The sequence below is a fragment of the Brachyhypopomus gauderio genome, chromosome 15 (assembly GCF_052324685.1).
Source record: "Brachyhypopomus gauderio isolate BG-103 chromosome 15, BGAUD_0.2, whole genome shotgun sequence".
Taxonomy (NCBI): domain Eukaryota; kingdom Metazoa; phylum Chordata; class Actinopteri; order Gymnotiformes; family Hypopomidae; genus Brachyhypopomus; species Brachyhypopomus gauderio.
In genome coordinates, this window is record NC_135225.1 from 10,037,056 (window position 1) to 10,057,410 (window position 20,355).

Here is a 20,355-nt window from a genome sequence, read left to right on the forward strand (position 1 = left end):
GCATGCAACTCACAACCGTGCCTATCCCTGCTAAACTGCATGAGTGGCCTAAGTGTTCAAAACAATCGAAAGTACGAGTAGCTTCTAGCACTCCTTATCCAGTGTGTCCCATAGATGATGCAAATAGATGGTTGCTAGGCTTACGAACATGAAAGTCAATAGCTCCTTCACTGCAATCAAAATGAGTCTGGAATGGTGAGAAGGGCTTTGTAAATAGCACATGTGCATTTGTAATGGGATGCATTCTCAGTCACAAACAGAACCAATAAGTAGACCTTTTATTTAGATACATAAGGTTTCCTCCATTTAACTGGACCGCTCTCATCACTAGGTTCAGAAGATGTGCAGTCACTGTGAAATGACCTTCTACTTGGCTTTCAATAAATAACAGCAGAAAGTGGTGGTGAGCTCAGAGGTAAATAAGCTGTATATTGAGAATAAGCAAGACAGGCTCACTGCGTCTGGCCGCCCGTATGGCCCTGTTATGAATGGTGCTGATTACAGCTGGAGTTGGAGCAGGGGGCTTCAACACTGCTGCCACACAAGCACGTGTGCAGAGGGTGCTGGGGTTATGCAGGTCTGTTATTTAAAACATTAGTGTAATGGGAGTTGCCTGGCTCCAACCCAGAAGGTCCCTTTAACACTGCCCGATTTGACAGCACAGACAGCAGGAGCAACCATGGGTACGGTGGCCTGCAGTTGGAGAATAACAACCTGTGGAGACTAGTCAGGTGTAATGTTGGTGGAAGATGTTCTAACTGCAACATGTTCTAAACACCATTTTCCTCAAACTCACACACGATTTTATTCTGGAAAGGTTTATCACAAACATGGAAAATGATCGTGTTTTATAATGACAAAAGCTTGATATTAAAAAGCATAAAAGCCGGGCCACTCCTTGTCCAAATTATAATGATCTAAATAACTTGTAATGAATGGCAATTGTAATGAACTAGAATATCTCATTACTGCCAATACCTAATGCTATTGCTTAGAGTTACGGCTGCAAAGTACTGCCCAATACAGCTAGAGTCTTATCTAGCCTTCCGGCCACTGTTTAATCAAAAGCTTATTAAACAACATCATTTCCCTGAATACAATTACCCTCACTGACCTCATTATCTGCCCAAAGTGATTTGCTGTAATTCAAGTTCAAGAAGAGTTATTAATGTCTCCAAATTTGAAATCACAGACTGAACCTAGGTGAAGGAAACATCAAGGGAGCTCACACTGTGACCAAAGAAAGCTGTAGAATCAATCAACGACCACCACTTCCTGTAGAGTGTCAGAGCTTTTCCCCACAACCGCTGCGGCGCTCCTGGTTTCAGAAGACCTTCAGGGCAAGAGCCCGGTGCCACAGTTGCTGCACGGCAATGCTGGGATTTTTGGGACCGATTCTGAGGAACAGGTAGACCCCGCCCATTACTGACACGATCCCGAAGAGCCACAGCCCCCGAGTGATCACCTGCAGAGCACAAGGGTGAGGGTTAGCCCACAGGCAAAGAACATGAAGAAAATGTGCTTTTAAAATTTTACCTACTGCAGCTGTGGACCACCCAGAAAAGAAAACGTTTATGCAGACTGTAACTGGGCTTACATTGGTGAGAGTAGTTGTGGGATATTACAATGGGTAATAGCCAAGGTAGATATCATCCAATCTGAGTAAAATGGCACACTGACCTTTTGTGCTACCCCCATCCCCCTTCAAGCTTAGCGACTGCCTCTCCACTTACTGAGAAACCCCTGTAAGCTTCACATCAGCTTGTGCTCAGGAAGGGCATTAAAGAATTCCACAGCAGTAAATGAAAATGAGGCTTTGTGATGGCAACAAGGAAAATCAAGGGTGATGTCGTGCCTCTTAGCGTGCACGCATGCATGCACACACACACACACACACACACACACACACACGCACGGATATTTTTTGAGATCACCTTGTTCTGCCATCGCCAGCGGATCACTGCTTCGTGATAGCGTGTTCTGGTGAAGGTGACCTAAAAGAAAACCGAACAAAAAACCTCTATGGAACCCTGAACCTTTTCATTGAAGAGCAGATGGAAAGGGAAAAGAACCCAGACCATGACTTACCATGGTGTACAATGGGACAATCGTCCTTGGCATGATAAAGTGGAGAATGTTGTCCAAATATTTGCGGAATATGAAATATCTTGAATTAACGTGCGCTCTCATCTGACACATAAAAACAAAGTCAAATTGTTACCCGATCAAAGTGTTCACCCAAACATACTAAAAATCAGTAGGCAGTAATAATTCTGCAGTCATGTCTGTGAACTTTATTAGCACTTCTGGCCATATGTAAATGACATAATACAGTAACATATACAGTACCACAGACACCAGGCTCCCTTTGTACAGTGCACCATTAAGTTAAGAAGCGATATTACCTCAACATAGTTGTACATGGCCAGGTCAGCGATGGCGTGATCATCTGGTACACGGACTCTCGAGTATTCAGGGAGAACAGCAGCTGAAAGCCACACAGAAGTTAGACAAACATCACGATTCAGCCCAACACATGACTTTCCTGTAGGACCAGATTATTCAACAAATGACTCCAACAAATAAACGATTCCCCACTCCACCTCCTCTGGGTGGTTTCTGTTCCCCTTTCTAGAACATGTTCCCAGTTTGATTTCAGCACGTTCTCCCTTGGTTGCCATGGATTTCAGAGCACTAGGGACTGTGACCACCAAACTGGGAGAATGAACCCAGATGGCAGTAGAGTCCAGTCCTGGGAACAGCCCAGACGTATGTAATATGTAAGTCATATATGTAAATCCCCTTTTATATAGGCCTCAACCAGATTTGTTGTTTTAGCAATGGTAAAATGGCAATATATTATTTTTTTCTCTTTACAAAGATATAAACAGAACACATAGGAAGTATGTACACAAACCTTTACAAAACACAATTTCAAAACTTCTACAGGAAAAATTCAGTATTTAGTGTGACCTCTCTTAGAATATATCTTGCCATCTTGGGGACACTGTCCTGATGTTTTCTGAACCAGAAAACTCGCCCCTGTAGCCTTGTGTTAGGCTTTTTACACCAAATAAGGATTTTTCACAGAGTAAAGCCTTACACACTAAACTACAACGGGGAGTGTTAACGTGGGAATGTTAAAAGAGGGGAGGACGATTAAAAAATGCATATTAGCTTGTGTAGCGCTTACTGAAGCAGACTTACCGAAGTCTTCATTTAACTCATCCATGAGCTCATCGAACACCAGGCAGTCCTCGAAGCCCTGAGCAGAGGAGGACAGACACATCAAGGGTGGGGAGGCTGCAGGGTCTCAGGTCAGGCCTCAGGTCAGGCCTCAGGTCAGGCCTCAGGTCAGGCCTCAGTTAAGGCCTCAGGTCAGGCCTCAGGTCAGGCCTCAGGTCAGGCCTGCCTCGTCTGCCCTTTACTCACCGCGTTCATACCCTGGCCGTAAAACGGCACCACGGCGTGGGCCGCGTCCCCCATCAGCACGCACTTGTCCAGCAGGTGGTGAGGAGAGCACTTGACGGACACCATGGCCTGGGCAGGCAGACGGAAGAAGTCCCTCTTCAGAGCATCCCTGCATGGGAGCACACCACCATGATCAGGGCCTGAGAAGACAAGCCTTGCTCCTTGTGTCTGGGGCTTTTAGTTGTAGTGGAATAAGACCATGTTATACAAGGAAAGAATCATGGCAAATCAACCCTTCTTATGTGATGTTCTTCAAGGACATCATCTCTTTCCGATAGTATGCTCTATGAAAGGCAATGACTCAGCGCTAAGTCTTGTACGGTGTGTAATATTTATTAAGGGAAATGGAGTCTTATTAGTCTCAGAATTTCAAATGTGCCTTGAATAAAGAGAATAATAACTTTCACACTCAAAGCCTCTTTACTGAAATAATCTGATCAGTCCAGTCTTTCTGATGGTAATGCAGTGTGCTCTCTTGAACAATGAGCCAATAATTCACATCCTAAAATACGCCACTGATGTAGAAGCACAAATAAATTCTCCATTGCTGTGACTGTTCTAATGTCACCATTCACTGGAACAGCAAGAAAGGCGTATTATCACAATTTGCAAATACATGATTTTTGGACTGAAAATTGTAATACAAATAGTAAGAGTGCTTTCATCCAGGGCCAAATCAAATGAGAACAGATGTTTTTATTCCAGGTTTCAAAATTAAACAGATTACCTCATCAGTCATTTTAATGGATCTAGAAAAACATGCAGAGATGGCAACAAAGAGGATAATGAAAATTGTCTTACACAAAAAAAAACTGAACAACCTTCCCGGTGTTGTACAGACCTTCAAACACTGAACACTACACTCAGCTGTTTTCAGAGCCAAATGAACTTTAATTCCCAGGAATATTTAAATGACTTGCAGAGCTCTGGGGTTTGTGGAGGCTCTACTCCTCACCTGTGGCACCTGGGGTGCATCGCAATGAAAAACTCATATCTGAGGTCAGTGTATGTGCCGGCCTGCAATTTCACACTTCACAGACAGCAGGTTCAGAGGGCCCCACGGGACCCCCATGACCCAGCAACGCAACACACAGAGCAGGAGGTAGGTGGCGGGGACGGGACTCCTTACACTCCTATAAGAGGGATGGAATCAGGAAAGTATTTGTGAAAGAAGCTGATCAGTTCATCCCCCGTGGTGATCTTCTCGTAATTTTCAAAGGGCATGAAGAGTGTGCAGGTGAACGTCTTGTCCTTTAAAACACACAAAAAAGCACATTTTAAGACTGGAATGGGATGAAGAAGACCCTGCATTTAAGCCCTATGTACAAGAGTAGCCTCTTGTTTTCTCTGACTCTATTTCTGTCATAGTCTTTCTATGCCTGTATCTCCCTCACTCTTTCACACTTATGCTTTTTCTCTCTCACACTCTCACACACACACACTCTCTTTCACCATGTCTCTCACTTTTTCCTCTCACTTTTTCACTCACTCATTCTTTCTCTCTTCTACTCTCTCTCCTAATGCTCTACTTTATTAGAAACCTTGTACAGTCTTATAGACTGCAGTCTACCTGCTGCCATGCAGATTCTGTGTTAACTGATGTTCTTTGATCACATAACTGAACAAAGTGGATTTTTAGAGATTCACACTTACCAAGTTGGGCAGAGCAATCATCATGAATGTGTTCCTAGGCCAGATGTGGAGAAAATTGGGCTTCATTGCAAACTGATCACAAAGAAAGATGTGACTATGACCATCCGAGTAAGACGCATGAACATCAGAGAACACTCACCGGTTTGGCAAGCAACACTCTGACGAACACAGAAGAAATGCAAAATCATGTGTGTTTCCACTAACTGACTTACAGCCAGACAGCTGGATGCCAAATTTACAGAGGAAGATGAAGATGAAGAGGAGACGTGAGTGGGCGGCACTTACATCCCCGTTCCTCGGGGGCATGGTGAGCTCGAGGTAGCCATGAGGGATGTAGGTCTGGCTGTAATTGTAGCGACTGCGGCGTAAAAATTGCTTCCTGGTGGCAGAGAAGGCGCCATCACAGCCCACGATGAGATCAGCCTGTATGTCCCTCTCAGTGCCATCAGGTCTACAAAACAACCAGAACACAACTATGTCCAAGATCCTGTGGAACAATACTAAATACATTTATCATGGTGCATTTAGTGGACTATCTATTGTACATGGCATTTTATCTGATACAGACCATTTTAAATAATCGACTTTGAATAGTATATCCCATGGAATACCTTTAAACACTAAGATCCAGTGAAACCATTAGCAGTTGTTTAGATGTCATTGTGTATACTATGAGAACATTAAGAACATTTTTGCATGAGAGCAACATCGCTGAGTTATGTGTAGTATGTACACATTTTATAGTACAACAGCCTCAGTTCTGTTTGTAAATGATAAAAGTTGGAAGAAAAAGTAATGCCAAAAAAAAAAAACAAATCAAAAATTAAACAAGCCGAGACTGTTTACCCGAGAAAGGTCATGGTTCCTGTTTCTGGGCTCCAGTCGAGCAGTTTGTGACTGAAGTTCAGCTCTGTGTTTGGATAAGCCTCAGCCGCTACAGGGGGGTGACAGAAACAGCTGACCCCAAAAAACACTCAACACAGCTCAGACTAAACAGCTTCCAGGTTCAAATTCACAAGGAAGACACTCTCACTCACAGCATTGTGCATGTGCAGGACACAGAGTAATGTTTACAGAAGCTTAAAATAGCAGTAATGTAATACAGGGCTGTCTATAAGTCCATAAGTCAAGATTTTTGAGTGAATGTATCTGAACATGGTTATCTCCAGAAGTAACTATGGTTTTTAAGAGTAGAGTTTTGTTTTCAAAATGGACACATTTCAGATAATTCCCTAGTTATTAGCACTGTATATTTCAGCATAATTAAATGGGTTTGAGTGAGGAATATATTTGACTACCTGTCAGAAGCTCCTTGTTGAGATTGGCTCTGCCCACTGATAGGATATACTGGAAGGAAAAGATTTGACTTTCCTCATCAATTCTATCAGTCCATTTTAATATTACAGACAATCCACATTTCTTTCCAGAAATCAACATCGCTGATATGTTTGAAGGCCCGCTGTTCTGATGCAGACACCTGTCCATGTGTTAATGACAAACCAAGGTGAAACAGGTCTCCACTGGAATTATCCTGTTGTACACCTGTACCTTTTACATAGGGTAAATCCAGTGATTAAGCACCTGCATTTAGCAGCAACACAGGAGTGGCCCATCTCAGTGTTCGTTCCATTGCATTTCATAATCAGAGTGTGATTTCCAGTCACACTATGATTACAAATTAATTTAGTCTTTATATGCCAGTCTGTCTCTTTCTCTCTCATTCGCTCAGTCACTCCATCACACTCACTTTCTCACAGTCTCTCACACACTCCGCCTTATCACTCTTCCTCACGCTCTCTCACACACGCACACACACACACGCGCGCGTGCGCACACACACACACACACACACACACCCACACACACACACACTCAGTGAGACAATTAGTAAAGAGTCCCACTAAGGTGATTTAAATTCAACGTTGTGTGCTGGAGAAGGTCCAGGGTGCGGAGCAGCCCCATCTGTTGCATGCTTGTGTAATTATACTCACTACTAGCCAATTAACCACAAGTGAGCCTGCTCACCGCTGAACCCAAACCCAACCATGTGAAAGCCGTTTTATGAGCAAACTGGGCCTGGTTTTATACTGGCAATATAAATAAGCTGCAAATGTATACATAATGTATCTCAGTATATAACTATACAGTTCATGTGGAAAAATCTCTGGCTTCAGTGGAAATGTGAGTGCATTCAAACTCCAAATCCATGAATTTGGGTTGATTATTAAATTAGTAATAATGCCTAATGCTAAGTAGAATGTAATGCATTCAATAGGTATTTAAGATAATGTCGTGCACAAATTCGGGCTTCAAAGTCATAATCCTGAAGGCAACTATTTTGCTTTGACAATGATTAACACTTGAAATGATGAAATAAGGCAGTTGTATTGACTCAACGGGGTGAGCAGAGGTCAGTGATCATGGTTTTGCTGTCACTCAAGAGCGCTTAGTGGAGCATGTGCACATATGCATTTCATCTGTCACAGAACCTGTGTGTCATTCTGTAGAAATCATATCACAACAAACCAAACTTATATGAGGAATAAAGTGCATTAATTTAGCCAAAAGATGAATTCTTAAATAAGTTATATTTTTATAGATCCAAATTACGTACCAATGTAAAAAACACATTAGTTCATGCTATTATAGACCAATACCACAGTCTAATGATATCACATCTGCCCATTAAAAAATACTGTTAGAAACCAGAGTGTTCTGATGACCATCTGAACTGTATGGAAGAGGATTAATTACCTTGTTTATGTTTGGAATGAGACTTCTTTTCAGATTGTATTACTTTAAATTGTTTTATTTCAAATTAACGTGTTCACACTCTGATCTAAATCTTGCAGACTTAGAGAAAAGTGCAGAGAGTTACCTGGTTCTTCCTTCCATAAGGAATAGAGGAGCGTTTGCCGCTCAGACTGTGGATCATACGGCCATGCATTGGGATGCCATTGGAGATGATCTGTAATTGATAGACAAGATCAGTAAAGCACAGATTAAGGACAATTACTAATGCAACTAAATCAACTAAATAAAAAACTATACAATTCAATGGTGAATCTCTATTAATTAGGAATAACATGACCGTATGCAACAACAGTAACACAGGGCGAGTGTACCTTCAATGGTATCTGCTACGTTTCAGTTGCTGCCTTTCACACTAAGTGCATTTAAATAAAAAATAGATGTTTGAGTTGGACTTGTATAATATCATGTTACTAAATTGTTTATGTTTCGTGACGTAACCACTGTATTCTGGATTTCCATTGGCTAACTGTACTAACTGTCTGACAAACAGCATTTATAGATAGCGGCTTATGTTTCTACAGCATAGCTAAAATGAGAGTTCTAATAGGAACGTCGGCACAATGAAGACTTTCATAAATATAATAAGATCATTATAGAAAGAAAAAACAATAAATTATGATATCCTGTCTCAAGCCAATTGACATAGGAGAAAACTGAGCTTTGAAAACTGTAATTTGGGATAATTTCATTAATCTGAGTTTGTTATGGCTGGTGTTACGCACACAAATATGGAGTTCATGCATACCTTCTGTTCCATCCCAATGTGGTTCAAAGCTTGGCGCCCCCTATAGGAAAGGGCTAGATTAATGCTCCTGCCCTGCACTATCTTGGCATAGCGAATATCTGAAAAGAGAAAAAGGTTAGTCATAGACTACAACTATCAAATGTAAATGTACACGTCATTAAACCGAATCAGTCCTGACGAGGAAGCAACATGTCCTTACCTTCTCGAGATTCAAAAAGTGCAACATCAAAACCTCTTTTTGCAAAGAAGCATGCATTTAAGGCACCAACCTGAAGAGTGCAGGGAAAAACATGATAGAGGAAAGGGTTTAAGACCTGCTCGAAAGAACACTCTACTGTCATGTTTTAAAGCAAATAAATAAACCGCAGTCTAGTGTAGACTTTTATTAATATGATTTGACCATGACATCAAACATTTGCAAAGTATTATCATCTAAATGTATATTATTAATTACCTAGTCCATTGTATTTGACTCGAGATTCAAGATGCTATCGATTTGTTTATTATTTTCAAGAATATTAAATCCACATTTAAGTGTCCAAGTTGATCACAGTTTACAGTTGATCATCCTGATTCAATCCCCTTTTGAATGATCAGATTCAGATGTTTATTTTTAATGACAATGGCAGTCATATATTTTAACTGAGTAATGGCTGCAGAAAGCAGTGGTTGAGACTGGAGTGAAGGTGCAGCTGTCCAATATCAAGAGAAGTACAGGTGGATAGTGAAAAATACAGGGAGATACTGCAAGACAATCTGCTTTGGTCTGATAAAAAAGACTAAAACTTGGGAGAAATATCACCCGTCAGCAGGACAGTGAACCCAAGCACAAGGCCAAAGCTACACAGGAGAGGATGAACAACTAAAAGCTGAAAGTCCTAAAATGGGCAAGTTAACATCCAGATCTAAATTTAATTAGTAATCTAAATCATCATCTAACCAGGACAAATATCAGGAAGAAACATAAAGGTGTTTCTTTAGCACACTTCATAGACGAGACAATTCAAAATGTTATACAATGAATGAACGATACAAAAGACAACAAATGTAAAAGAAGAATTATTCACAAGAATAATTCTGAGTGCATAAAACTGGTAGAAACATGGCTGAACTGAGTTAAAGCTGTTACTGCAGCTAAGGGTGATAATACTCTGAAGGGGTTGAATACCCATGCAAGCAGAAATTTTCCCCAACATTAATTTTTTTGAAAATATTTAAAGATAATGTTTGTCTTTGAAATTTTACTTAAAAAACATTTTGGTTTCCAATTAAACCTACTGTCTGGAACAATCTAAGTGTTATTTGTATGCCTGATCAATCTAATTACTTTTATAGAATTTAAATACTTTTGCGAGGCATTACAATAATTCTCATATCTATTAATCATATAAAAGATATTAGACAACACCATCTTACCAAACCACCTCCAACTACAGCCACCTTTTTCTTGTTGTTTGATCTGTTCTTAGTGTGGATATCCATGGTAGCCTGTAAATAGCACAGAAATAAGGACCTGTAAGAGTAAATTAACGTGCATTAACATTAAATATTACAAATACAGACAAATTCACTAAAAGCTTTCACCATTCCTGTAGATCAGATAGGAAAAAATGGAATGTGAATGTTCTAAAACAACAAGTTCAAAGCCCACACCTGCAGCATGAGGGTCTCAAAGATTAGACTGTTTGGATGACCTTTAACACATGGAGATGAATACCTCTCTTCAAATGAAATCTCTCATAACGAGAGAAATATCTTTTAAATACAGGCCATTAATACTGTCTCTATTTTAATAAATTAAACAAAGTACTTTTAAATTAGACCTAACATCTCTGGGATCTTTTAAAAAAGAATACTTAAAAGATCAAAGAAGGATATAAATATTTCTAATAAATGCAAAGTGTGCAGTTCTACACAACCCAAATCTGAATGACAATTCAGTTGTCCCAAGTAGTATGTAGAGCAGAGTCAACAAATATCCCATGCTTTATGAACAGTATTTCACAAGTAAGGAGCAATCCAACCCTGTACCTACAACCAGTGGCGGAGCCAAACAAAGCCCTTGCCACCGCTAGTGCCACCCCACTGGAAATGGTAATTTTAAGAGAAAATATGTGTTTCCTTTCGTTCATCATCTGTATATGGACCCCTCTGATAAAGCCTTGGTCACCCTTTGGCCACCGCTTGAAAAAGTCTAGCTCCGCCACTGCCTACAACTAAATAAAGACTGGTGCCAGCCAGGAAACCAGGAGGTCAGTTGGGTTGCCAACATGGCTGACCTTTCAGGGGCGGAGCTTGGTGGCGTCAGCCATAGTCTCAGGCTGTAAACCAATGAGAGAATGGAGAGGAAAATGGCAAAGGACTACCAGGATACTGTACACATCTCCCACGACCTTATTTAGTTTTATTCAATCTTTAAATGTAAAATTTAAATCTGTTAAACATCAGTTAAAATGTTAAATTTGTGTAGTATATGTGCATTTAATTTGGTCTTTTCATTTTGTTATATTAGCATGTGCAGATGATTGTAAACCTTCCCCTTTCCTCACTCAGCCCCTTTCCTGCTGTTGATTACTTACGCAATAATACACGAGAGGGTCGTGCCTACGACCGCAGCACGGCAGTGCCAATATTACACGTTATAGCACTCCCTCTCGTGTATTATTACGTAAATAATTTTTTTTTTCACTGGAATTGAAGATACTGTTTCCTTTTTTTCCTCTGCTGACGTAGCACTAAGGTCACATTCGAGTGATTTTTTTTTTTACGAAACTTTAACATTTAAAAATGTTATTGATATAAGCTACAATTGTAAAGTTTTAATATAGATTTTTACAGACTTATCTGTTTCCATCACATAGGCATATATCGACTATTTTAAGTGTTAAAGCAAATTAAGTAAAAAAATAAAATAAAATTAGAAAAGTGAATAGCCAAGTTACAAATTGGATACCATTTCTTAAAATGTAGACTAATGATAGCACTTGGAAACAGTAAACCAACGGCCACTACATTGCCATCTACACCTCTTTCTATAAAAGCTGATGAAATGTTCACTAATATTCACTAATATCCAAATCATTCACTAATATCCACACATGATCAGTCCTGATGTGAGCAACACCGCACACAAACCAATACAAAATGAATACCACACTATAGATAAGGCACACATAAGGCAAAGTTCTGCCCACAATGCACCACCTCTCTACCTTGTTAGTTGCAACACGTGCCACAATTCACAAAAAAGCAACATGTAGGATGAAAAAAAAACAATGATTTGCTCCAATGTGTAGTACGCTCGATCCTGCAAAACACCACAATTAACAATCTAACAAGCAGGATTCAATTCCCTTGAAGCCTGGAGCAATAACCTACCTGTCCATGACTGTACCAACAGTACCTACCCCACTAGTCTGCCAATCGTCAGTCTCCTGAAGCTGCATAGACAGGCACATAAACTAAATAACATTCCAAAACCATGTACAAGTACAACAAACATGTACATGTACAACATGTCTGTGCATGCACTTACTCCATATTGTGTACTCAACAAAATCTTTTACACTTTTACACCTAAATCACCTACGATTTACATCTACCGTGGTACGGAGTTTGCTACTGAATGACAATGTCCATAGCTGTACTGACTGGATGTCAATACCACTTCTGAAGAAATAAAAACCTTCTTTGGAGTGTGCACACACATTGCTTACCTTGAATTCACCAGAATGTGAAAGTATGTGGCGGCAAAGACAAGGGTCCCTATCATTACGATCTATAACGAGAAAAACTCCTTAGGATTAGGAATGCACATAGACACAAATGATCTCAATGTGTCTGAGGAACACAAAAGGAACGATGGCCTGTGAAAAGTGAGACCTCTCCTGAATTTAGAGATGCAAAGCTGGGAACTGGAGGATATTGGGAGGATATTCGCACTAATAACCTTTAAAGTAGAATAGTCTTTAGGTAAAAACTGAGCCCTCCATAATTATTGGCACTCCTAGATAAAATGTGTTTTAAAATAAATTTTTATTGCAGAAGCATAATGTCACTCTGAAAAAATGTTAAAAGAAGAACCTTAAACTCAAGTGGGGAAAAAATCTGATTAAGAAATAATTATTTCCCATAAAATTACCTGTTCCACAATTATTGGCACCATTAACAATTTCTTGGAAATAGTCAATTCCAGGTGCCGCGAGTCCTCACCAGGATTTTGCTCAGGCTTCCTGGAATGTGTTGATTCCACTAATTTTACCTGGATTGCTAATTAGAAAATCTAGCAAGATTGAGCAAAATCCTGGTGAGGACTTTTAATCGTGGCACCTGGAATTAACAGCGCTGCTTGGAAATAAATGTATTTGAACCATTTATATAATTTCTAATGTAGTTTATAAATTGGATCAAAGAATCTAGGAACCTTTAGTAATTCATCACTTCCTGTTTTCCTGGGGTATAAATATGGCGTTACACAGAGGCCTATTTCTCTTACTCACTCTTAAACATGGGAAAGACAAGAGAACACACTACTCAAGTAAGGCAAGTGTGTGTGTCGACCTTCATAAATCAGGCAATGGCTACAAGAAAATAGCCACTCACCGGCAGATGCCCTTATTTACAGTCAGAGCAATCACCAAAAAGTTCAAAACTTTTTGCCAAGTGGTATTGTGTTTGGGATTTTAATTGGGCCTGTGTGCTTTGGTCAGATGAGACCAAGATAGGGTTTTTTGGCAACAAACACTCTAAGTGGGTCTGTCCAAACTGGCCAAAGGATGAGTACACAGAAAAGCAGAATCTCGTGGCCTCTGCCTGAAAGCTGAAGATGGGTCGTCACTGGGTATTTTAGCAGGATAATGATCCTAAACATGTGGACAAATCTACTCAAAAATGGTTCACAAGGCACAAAATCGAGCTCCTCTCATGGTCATCTTAGTCCCCAGACCTAAACCCAGTAGAAAACCTGTGGGGTGATCTGAAGAGGAGAGTGTCGTACTGCAACACAGTGATGTGTTCTTTTTTTTTTTTTTTTTTTACAAAACTTGCTTTAGCAATTAAAACTCTTTAAGCTACTTTTGTAACATTTAAGATTTTAGACATTTCTGTTTCCATTACATTGGCCTATGTTGACATTTTAAGTGCTACACATCAACAAAAGGTACTGATTAATAAACCCAAAGTGATCCACTTGATATTTTATCTCTATTACAATTAAATAAATTGATACATTTTCTAGCTAGCTTATTTTTCTAGCTAGCTTATTTGCCTAGCCTTGGTAGTCACATGGCCGTAAGGAAGTTACACCATAAGCACCATATGCTAATTTCATACTAAGCCTTAACTTATTCAATGTAGTATACTTATTTTCGCAGAAATGGAAATTTTAATCACATGAATATTTATACACCAGTTCACATGCCTCTGTTGCTACCACAATGGAAGGTTTCATCTGCCTTTTTTATTTTGAGGTGTCAACACCATATTCAAAAATTTCTTCCCCAGAATTTCTTCTCCTTGTGCAAATGATTTTTCACAACAAAAATGCAGTGTTGCCACCTAGTGATGACATCCTTCTTCCTTTAGCTCCATGCTGAAAAATGCACAGGGGAGGAATAAGGGATGAAAGAAGCGATTCATCAGCTCATTAAAAAGCAAGGTTCAGTTACTGTTATTAAAAGACTTTTTGTGACATCATAAATTTTCAAAATAAAAGTCTGCAGAGACAGATTGAAAGAGATGTAGAATAACTCAAGATAAAATGATCAAAAATGTGATTTGATGTAAGCTGCAGTGTATGTTTTCTGGTTTTACTGATTTTATGTTTCATTTATAGGGAAGCAATGTGGAAAATGAAATTATTGAAAATTCTCACTTTCCCTTTTAATCAGTAATATGTTATTCTTATGGTCCTTTCGATACAAGTTGTTGTCTTAATATTGTGCTTATACTTTTTATATATTTACCTTAAAGCTTAGCATGTAAAAAAAAAAGTTCTGATTTTCATATAGACAAACACTTTTTTTACATATGGGCAGATCAGGAACTCATAGCACAACTGTCCTAAATCATGTTGGTTTAGAGGCAAGAAAAAAAGAGGTATGAGGTAATCAGCAGCTAGCATGAGGTGTACTATCCACAAACACCAGTTAGGTGTTTAGAAGGAGATATGAATAGAAAAATGTTCTACCTTTAACAGTATTGGTTAAAGACAGTGTCCCTTTAAAATGGAACAGCTCTACTAGGTCAAAGTCTGAGTTGGCTGCAAGGACTTGTTACATGTGCAAAGTCTGCATTCTGCAGGACAGCAACACAGAACACAAATTTTTTATTGAACACAGAACCTGGCAAGGTCATTAATGGAGATTCCAGTATTTACAGTTGATGCCTTTACTAATGTACCCTTCAAAGGCAATCCTGCAGCCGTTTGTCTTATGGAGAATGTAAGTAATTTTCCTCAACATAATGAGCACGTTTCATTCTTTGCCTTGCAGGGTATATAACATTTAATGCATTGATGAATTAATGAATATATTATTTCTAAATGAAATTTACTATTTGTAACAAACTAGGAACTAGAAGATGAGCTTTATCAGAACATTGCAGCTGAAATGAACTTATCAGAGACTGCATTTGTCACAAAACTAAAATCAACAGATGACTTTTGCTCAGGTACTTTGCACAAGACCAATTTACTCTATTTTGTACATATTTATTACCTTTACAATGACTTCCATCTTCTGTTACTAAAAATCAACAAATCTCAAGATCACACAATCCACTGTTAAAGAAACCCTAGTGTCAAGAAGGCTCGTATATGCTCTTTTTGAAGGAGGAAGATTCAGCTTGCGCTGGTTCACCCCCACAAATGAGATTGCTCTCTGTGGCCACGCCACACTGGCTTCAGCAGCCGTGCTCTTTTACAAGAAAGGTGAGGAACATCACAGTAGCCAGCCCTGAACAACGTGGTAGCTCAAACGTGCTAGTTTCTTTTTTATAGAGAATACCAACCCCGTTGTGGTGTTTGAGACGCTGAGTGGAGAGTTGCAGGTCCGTCAGCGTGGTGAATCTTTAGTGATGGACTTTCCCCTCAACAAACCGCAGCTTCAGGTAGATTGCCTGACTACTAACATTTCCTTCTGAAAATCTTTATGTACAATCTGTAGGTCTGGGCTTGCAGCTCATAATCTGTATTTTATCTGCAGGACTACAGTGAATTCAAAGACCTCCTTAAGGTATGTTTACTAATTCATCATATTTAATACTGCCCCAGTCTTAGAGACCACACCCCTTTCCCCACCCCTTTTCTTTCCCTTTTGTTATAATCTCAAAGGAAAAAATGGTCTGCAGAATCACTAACCTGACCATACTTTACCCTAATCCTCTAGCCACATGCAAGTTTCCTAATATTTCACAGGCTGCCGTGGGGGACATGCCTGTTCAGGAGGTGTGCTACTGTAAGACCACCAAGAAGCTGTTGGTGCGTCTGGCTGACACGTGTGATAGGTACTGTTCCAGTACAGGTACTGTGATGTGCAGCTCATGGCTAATGTGCTTATGAATAGATGACTTTTTTTAAGCTTCATTTTTTAAAGCTCTGGCAATATGGCTCTAGGACTCTGCTCTGGAACATACTGTTTGATTGATCATGTTCAATTCGCCATTTGAAATGTTTGGAAAGTGCTTGTCCAGCTTTCAGAACAGAATTTTGAATGAAAGCGATAACTGCTTTTTGGTTTTAGGTCAGATCTTGCATCTTTGAATCCAGTGGCGGAGACCCTGCTGAAAAGTGAACACAGTGGGAAGGTAAAAAGCCTCGTCATCACAATCAAAGGGAGCCCCACTTCTCCCCAGGGGTACGACTTCTTCTCCCGCAACTTTGCCCCATGGAACGGAATCCCAGAAGATCCAGTCACAGGTAAACTCCAGACACAAATGTGGAATATAGGCCCTTGAGTTCAGTGTAACTGCTCCAGATTATATTGTACATAAATATAGCGCTGGCTCATTTTTACTTGAAGATAGATATAAAGTTCTTCTTTCTCAAAGGTTCTGCTCATACGGTCCTCGCTGCCTACTGGTCTGAGAAACTAGGGAAGAAGAAAATGTTGGGTAGGTAATGAGGGCTGATCTTAATCAAAATGGGGGGGGAGAGACTGAATAGCAGTGGATTATTTTCAATGCCAAAGTGAAGTGATTTATAATAATTTAAAACTACTAGTTATATAGTTTGAGAGTTGTAGATCAATTTGATGAATGACTAAATGAAGGCGAATGTCCCACTCTTCTCCATGTTCACATCTCCAGCATTCCAGTGCTCCAAACGTGGTGGAGAACTGGAGCTGGATCTGAGAGACAACCGTGTGGACATCGCTGGGCGAGCTGTGGTGGTCCTTCAGGGAACCCTCAACCTGTAGAGAACCAGCTTGTTTTGGCAGAGAAAGCTGGGTTTCTGTAAGGACCGTCACTTTAGCCAGGAACTAATTCCTAATTAGCCAGGAATGCATCATTTTGGGCCTCCAGTTAGTTTGTCTTTCTGGGAGCGGTCCAGCTATGCAAATCATAGAAACTTTTGTTGCATGCTTGACAGAGACTAATTATTCTTCACAAAGTGTAGTTTCTCATTACCTCTTCAGTGAGAAAACGTTGACTAGTAATCCTTTAAGCTTTATTACAAAAATCCATATTAAAATGTACAAAAATTATAACTAGATACACCATCTGTTAAAAAGCAAACAAACAAACAAAAAAACCTTCCTTTAAAAAGCTTCATGTCATTAATAAGGTAAAAACTACATACCACAAAATTCAGTCATTGGCTCAACTTTTCTGAAGCATTAAATCTTTCACTGGCACTGAGGAAATTTCTAGCCACGTATGAAGGAAAGATGAAAAACACACAGACACACACAGACAGACAGACAGACACAGACACACACACACACAGACACACACACACACAGACACACACACACACAGACACGGGAATGGTAGTTTTCACATGACTTGCAGGGTTTGAGAGTTTATACAGTGGGCAGTAGACATTTTGTTTGAGATGTTCCTCACTCTCCCAGGTAGAGTCTTGGCAGTGCCTCAGGGGCAGCAGGTGGCAGCTGGAAGATGTACCACAAGTTAAGGAGAACACATCCACAAAGCCCACCAGGCGGCTCAGTGAAACACACTATGGAGCATTTCACCCTCACACACCAACTATTTACAGTCCTCTACAGCCAACAGTTAACCTGTGCACTGAGGATTCCCAGCCTTCCTCTGTAGGTCCATCTCCCTGCTGACTATATTAACTCATTAACCAGGTGGGTTGCTCTGCAGGGGCAGGGCTAATGTTCTCTGGCCTCCAGGGACAGTGCAGTGTTGGTGGGCGTAAAGGATATCATGTTGTGCTGCTGCATGTGCGTGAGCAGCTTCTCCAGCGGGGCGTAGAGACGCAGCGTGGGGGCGGAGCCCAGCATCAGCAGCTTGTGTTTGGCTCTGGTGATGGCCACGTTCAGCCTGCGCCAGTCCTTCAGCAGCTCACCTAGCTACACACACACACACGGAGTGTAAGATGGAGTGTCATTAAAGCCATAATTTGCATGCTATCCACCAAGCATGCCCGGCCGCTCTCAGTGAACGCCACTTGCACAATGACATTTGCAAAATTATTTCCTCTGCCACATTCACTTACGTTGCCCTCCGAGTGGCTCCGGACAAAAGAGACGATGACGACGCTCTTGTCCCGGCCCTGGTACCGGTCCACCGTGTTGACCTCCACGGCCCTGAAGGCCTCTCCCTCCAGGAGAGCCCAGATGGCCTTCAGCTGCTGCCGGTAGGGAGCGATGATGCCAATGTCTCCCGCACTACAGCCCGCCTGAAAGACCAGCACAAAGCTCGTTTTTGGAACGCCAAAACAAATCAAAAGGCCACCTTCACAATTGCGTAATGTCGTGTGGATGTCGTGTTTTCTGGGCTAAAAGAACAAGTGTACAGGTAAAACAGAGCAGTGGTCATCCACTGTCTTGGTCACGTGCATTGCTGTATTTTAGACATACATTATGGTTCACACAAGTTCAAATTATACACCTATCAGCAAAACGAACAATCCACCTAATAGAAAGTCCCAACGTACTGATGGTGCCAAAAATAAACAAATTAGCATAAATAAATAAAAACAAATTCAACAATTCATCATTCAAGAGACAGCTGGGTAACTGTCAGGCCGTAAACCACGTGAACATCATGAAGTGTTTACTGCACATTAAAGCATGGCTTGACTGAACATGAACCCTGAACATGTCAACCTTGATCAGCAGGCTGACGACAGCGTGCACCAGCACGGCCTCCGTGTGGTTACTGATTCCACCCTTTTCCACCGTCTCCACCGCAGGAACCTGACGTGAACACCAGAAGAAACATTGGAAGCATTCAGTTCACTGAAGGGTGTGAAGGGTAAAAAAGTGAGTGAAAACGTAAAAAAATCTCAGCTGTTTAAATGATCATGGCAAACATACAGATTCTTACAGCATTCATAAATAAATAATTATCTAGATTTTTTGTTCTGAATAATAGAAAAGGTATACTACTTCAGGGCACACTATACATTAATAAGAAAAAAAAACATTTCAAATAGGAAGCCGCTGTCAGCTGGTCTGAGTCTAAACCTCGACAGAAACTTCAAAATACAGAATAAACGTTGTAGAGAGCGGAGCTCTAGGCTGAACGAGGCTGACCTGTGAAGTGTCCAGGAAACACACTGGCTTCTGGGGATCCAGCGCTGTGTGGACCCAAGTTCTGTACTGGGGCTGACACACATACTGCTCCAGCTCCCTCTCTACTGCCACCCGGTGGGGCAGCTGGAGCAATGCACTGGCCGTGCGCTGGGAGCCACACTCCAGCCTGCCCTCGTACATCAGGGCATTACTGAGGGACATGATGGCACTGCAGCAGAGCACACAGCAAAGTGTTTACAGCCAGTCACACACACACACACACACACACACACACACACCTACGAGACGCCCACCTGTTCATCCTGTACTGCACGGTCAGCTGGACCACAGCTTCACTGTGGTGCTCCAGACGCTTGAAGAGACTCTCGTCCATCCCCAGAGACCTGAGACACAGACCCATAACGTCCTCGTTACATCTGTGTACAGCTGTGACTACACGACGGAACATCTCACAGCAAAGCAGGGACCCCCAAGGCAAGGCGGCCGCCTACTTGTGGACAGGTCGACGTCTTAAATGATTTATAGATCTTTAATCCACAGCTGCCGTAGTGCCGTTCACTTACTGTGATTGGACACGTTCCACACTACATCATACATCATTGTTTCCAACCTTCCACAGTCATGTGACCAAATATGCAAATGAGAACTGAAGTGTAAACAACACGGAGGAACGTGGGGTTGAGCGGGGAGGGCGGGGCAGAGGGCGGGGCGCTGAGGCTCTGGCACCTGGCTTCAGCGTTCTGGACGATGGGGGGCAGCTGTTGATGGTCCCCCACGAGCACGAAGCGCTGGGCGTAGAAGAGGGGCCCCAGACACACGGGCTGGCTGATCTGAGACGCCTCGTCCACGATGCAGAAGTCAAAGCGGCGGCGGCTGAAAATCGGGTGCTTGACGCCCATGCACGTGGTCGCCACGACGAGCTGAGGGCACAATGGGACGAGCGTTTAG

General features: G+C 41.2%; 3 protein-coding genes across 8 annotated transcripts in view; 1 reads left to right on the plus strand and 2 right to left on the minus strand.

Annotated features, from left to right (window-relative positions):
• kmo (kynurenine 3-monooxygenase) lies at nt 1-15,892 on the minus strand. 6 transcript variants are annotated; one of them, XM_076974975.1, is made up of 16 exons: nt 12,091-12,321; nt 10,100-10,171; nt 8,883-8,952; nt 8,684-8,781; nt 8,003-8,092; nt 6,423-6,471; nt 5,971-6,058; nt 5,410-5,575; nt 5,125-5,196; nt 4,601-4,722; nt 3,433-3,580; nt 3,208-3,265; nt 2,406-2,488; nt 2,089-2,190; nt 1,935-1,994; nt 1-1,465 (listed from the first exon to the last, which is right to left on the minus strand). In XM_076974975.1, the coding sequence occupies exons 1-16, from the start codon at nt 12,139-12,141 to the stop codon at nt 1,325-1,327; spliced, it is 1,470 nt and encodes a 489-aa protein (XP_076831090.1). In that variant the 5' UTR covers nt 12,142-12,321; the 3' UTR covers nt 1-1,324. The 6 variants fall into 6 exon arrangements, with proteins under 6 accessions (XP_076831090.1, XP_076831093.1, XP_076831091.1 ...); XM_076974978.1 differs by lacking the exon at nt 1-1,465 and having other exon boundaries at nt 1,472-1,994; nt 12,091-12,123; nt 12,286-12,328; XM_076974976.1 differs by lacking the exons at nt 1-1,465; nt 12,091-12,321 and adding an exon at nt 15,692-15,892 and having other exon boundaries at nt 1,472-1,994.
• On the plus strand, nt 14,948-17,491 carry pbld (phenazine biosynthesis like protein domain containing). Its single transcript, XM_076974980.1, has 9 exons — nt 14,948-15,123; nt 15,253-15,352; nt 15,513-15,611; nt 15,681-15,790; nt 15,886-15,915; nt 16,098-16,186; nt 16,423-16,598; nt 16,730-16,792; nt 16,988-17,491. The coding sequence occupies exons 1-9, from the start codon at nt 15,040-15,042 to the stop codon at nt 17,095-17,097; spliced, it is 861 nt and encodes a 286-aa protein (XP_076831095.1). The 5' UTR covers nt 14,948-15,039; the 3' UTR covers nt 17,098-17,491.
• dna2 (DNA replication helicase/nuclease 2) overlaps nt 17,327-20,355 on the minus strand; it is an 11,330-nt gene continuing 8,301 nt past the window's right edge. The window contains exons 17-23 of the mRNA XM_076974973.1: nt 20,134-20,327; nt 19,701-19,790; nt 19,408-19,615; nt 18,979-19,068; nt 18,366-18,548; nt 18,071-18,219; nt 17,327-17,800 (exon numbers count right to left, since the gene is read on the minus strand). Of these exons, the coding sequence (XP_076831088.1) occupies nt 17,743-17,800; nt 18,071-18,219; nt 18,366-18,548; nt 18,979-19,068; nt 19,408-19,615; nt 19,701-19,790; nt 20,134-20,327 (972 nt within the window). The 3' untranslated portion in view covers nt 17,327-17,742. The remainder of the gene's footprint in view (nt 17,801-18,070; nt 18,220-18,365; nt 18,549-18,978; nt 19,069-19,407; nt 19,616-19,700; nt 19,791-20,133; nt 20,328-20,355) is intronic.

Coding starts and splice junctions, on each gene's coding strand:
- kmo (XM_076974974.1), bottom strand. CDS start 12,141: ATGTGCCTGTCTATGCAGCTTCAGGAGACTGACGATTGGCAGACTAGT. Junction 8,953..10,099: donor CTGTAGTTGGAGGTGGTTTG/GTAAGATGGTGT, acceptor TGCACTCTTCAG/GTTGGTGCCTTAAATGCATG. Junction 3,581..4,600: donor TCCATCCCTCTTATAGGAGT/GTAAGGAGTCCC, acceptor GCTCCCATGCAG/GGATGCTCTGAAGAGGGACT.
- pbld (XM_076974980.1), top strand. CDS start 15,040: ATGGAGATTCCAGTATTTACAGTTGATGCCTTTACTAATGTACCCTTC. Junction 15,353..15,512: donor AACAGATGACTTTTGCTCAG/GTACTTTGCACA, acceptor CTCTTTTTGAAG/GAGGAAGATTCAGCTTGCGC. Junction 15,916..16,097: donor AATTCAAAGACCTCCTTAAG/GTATGTTTACTA, acceptor AATATTTCACAG/GCTGCCGTGGGGGACATGCC.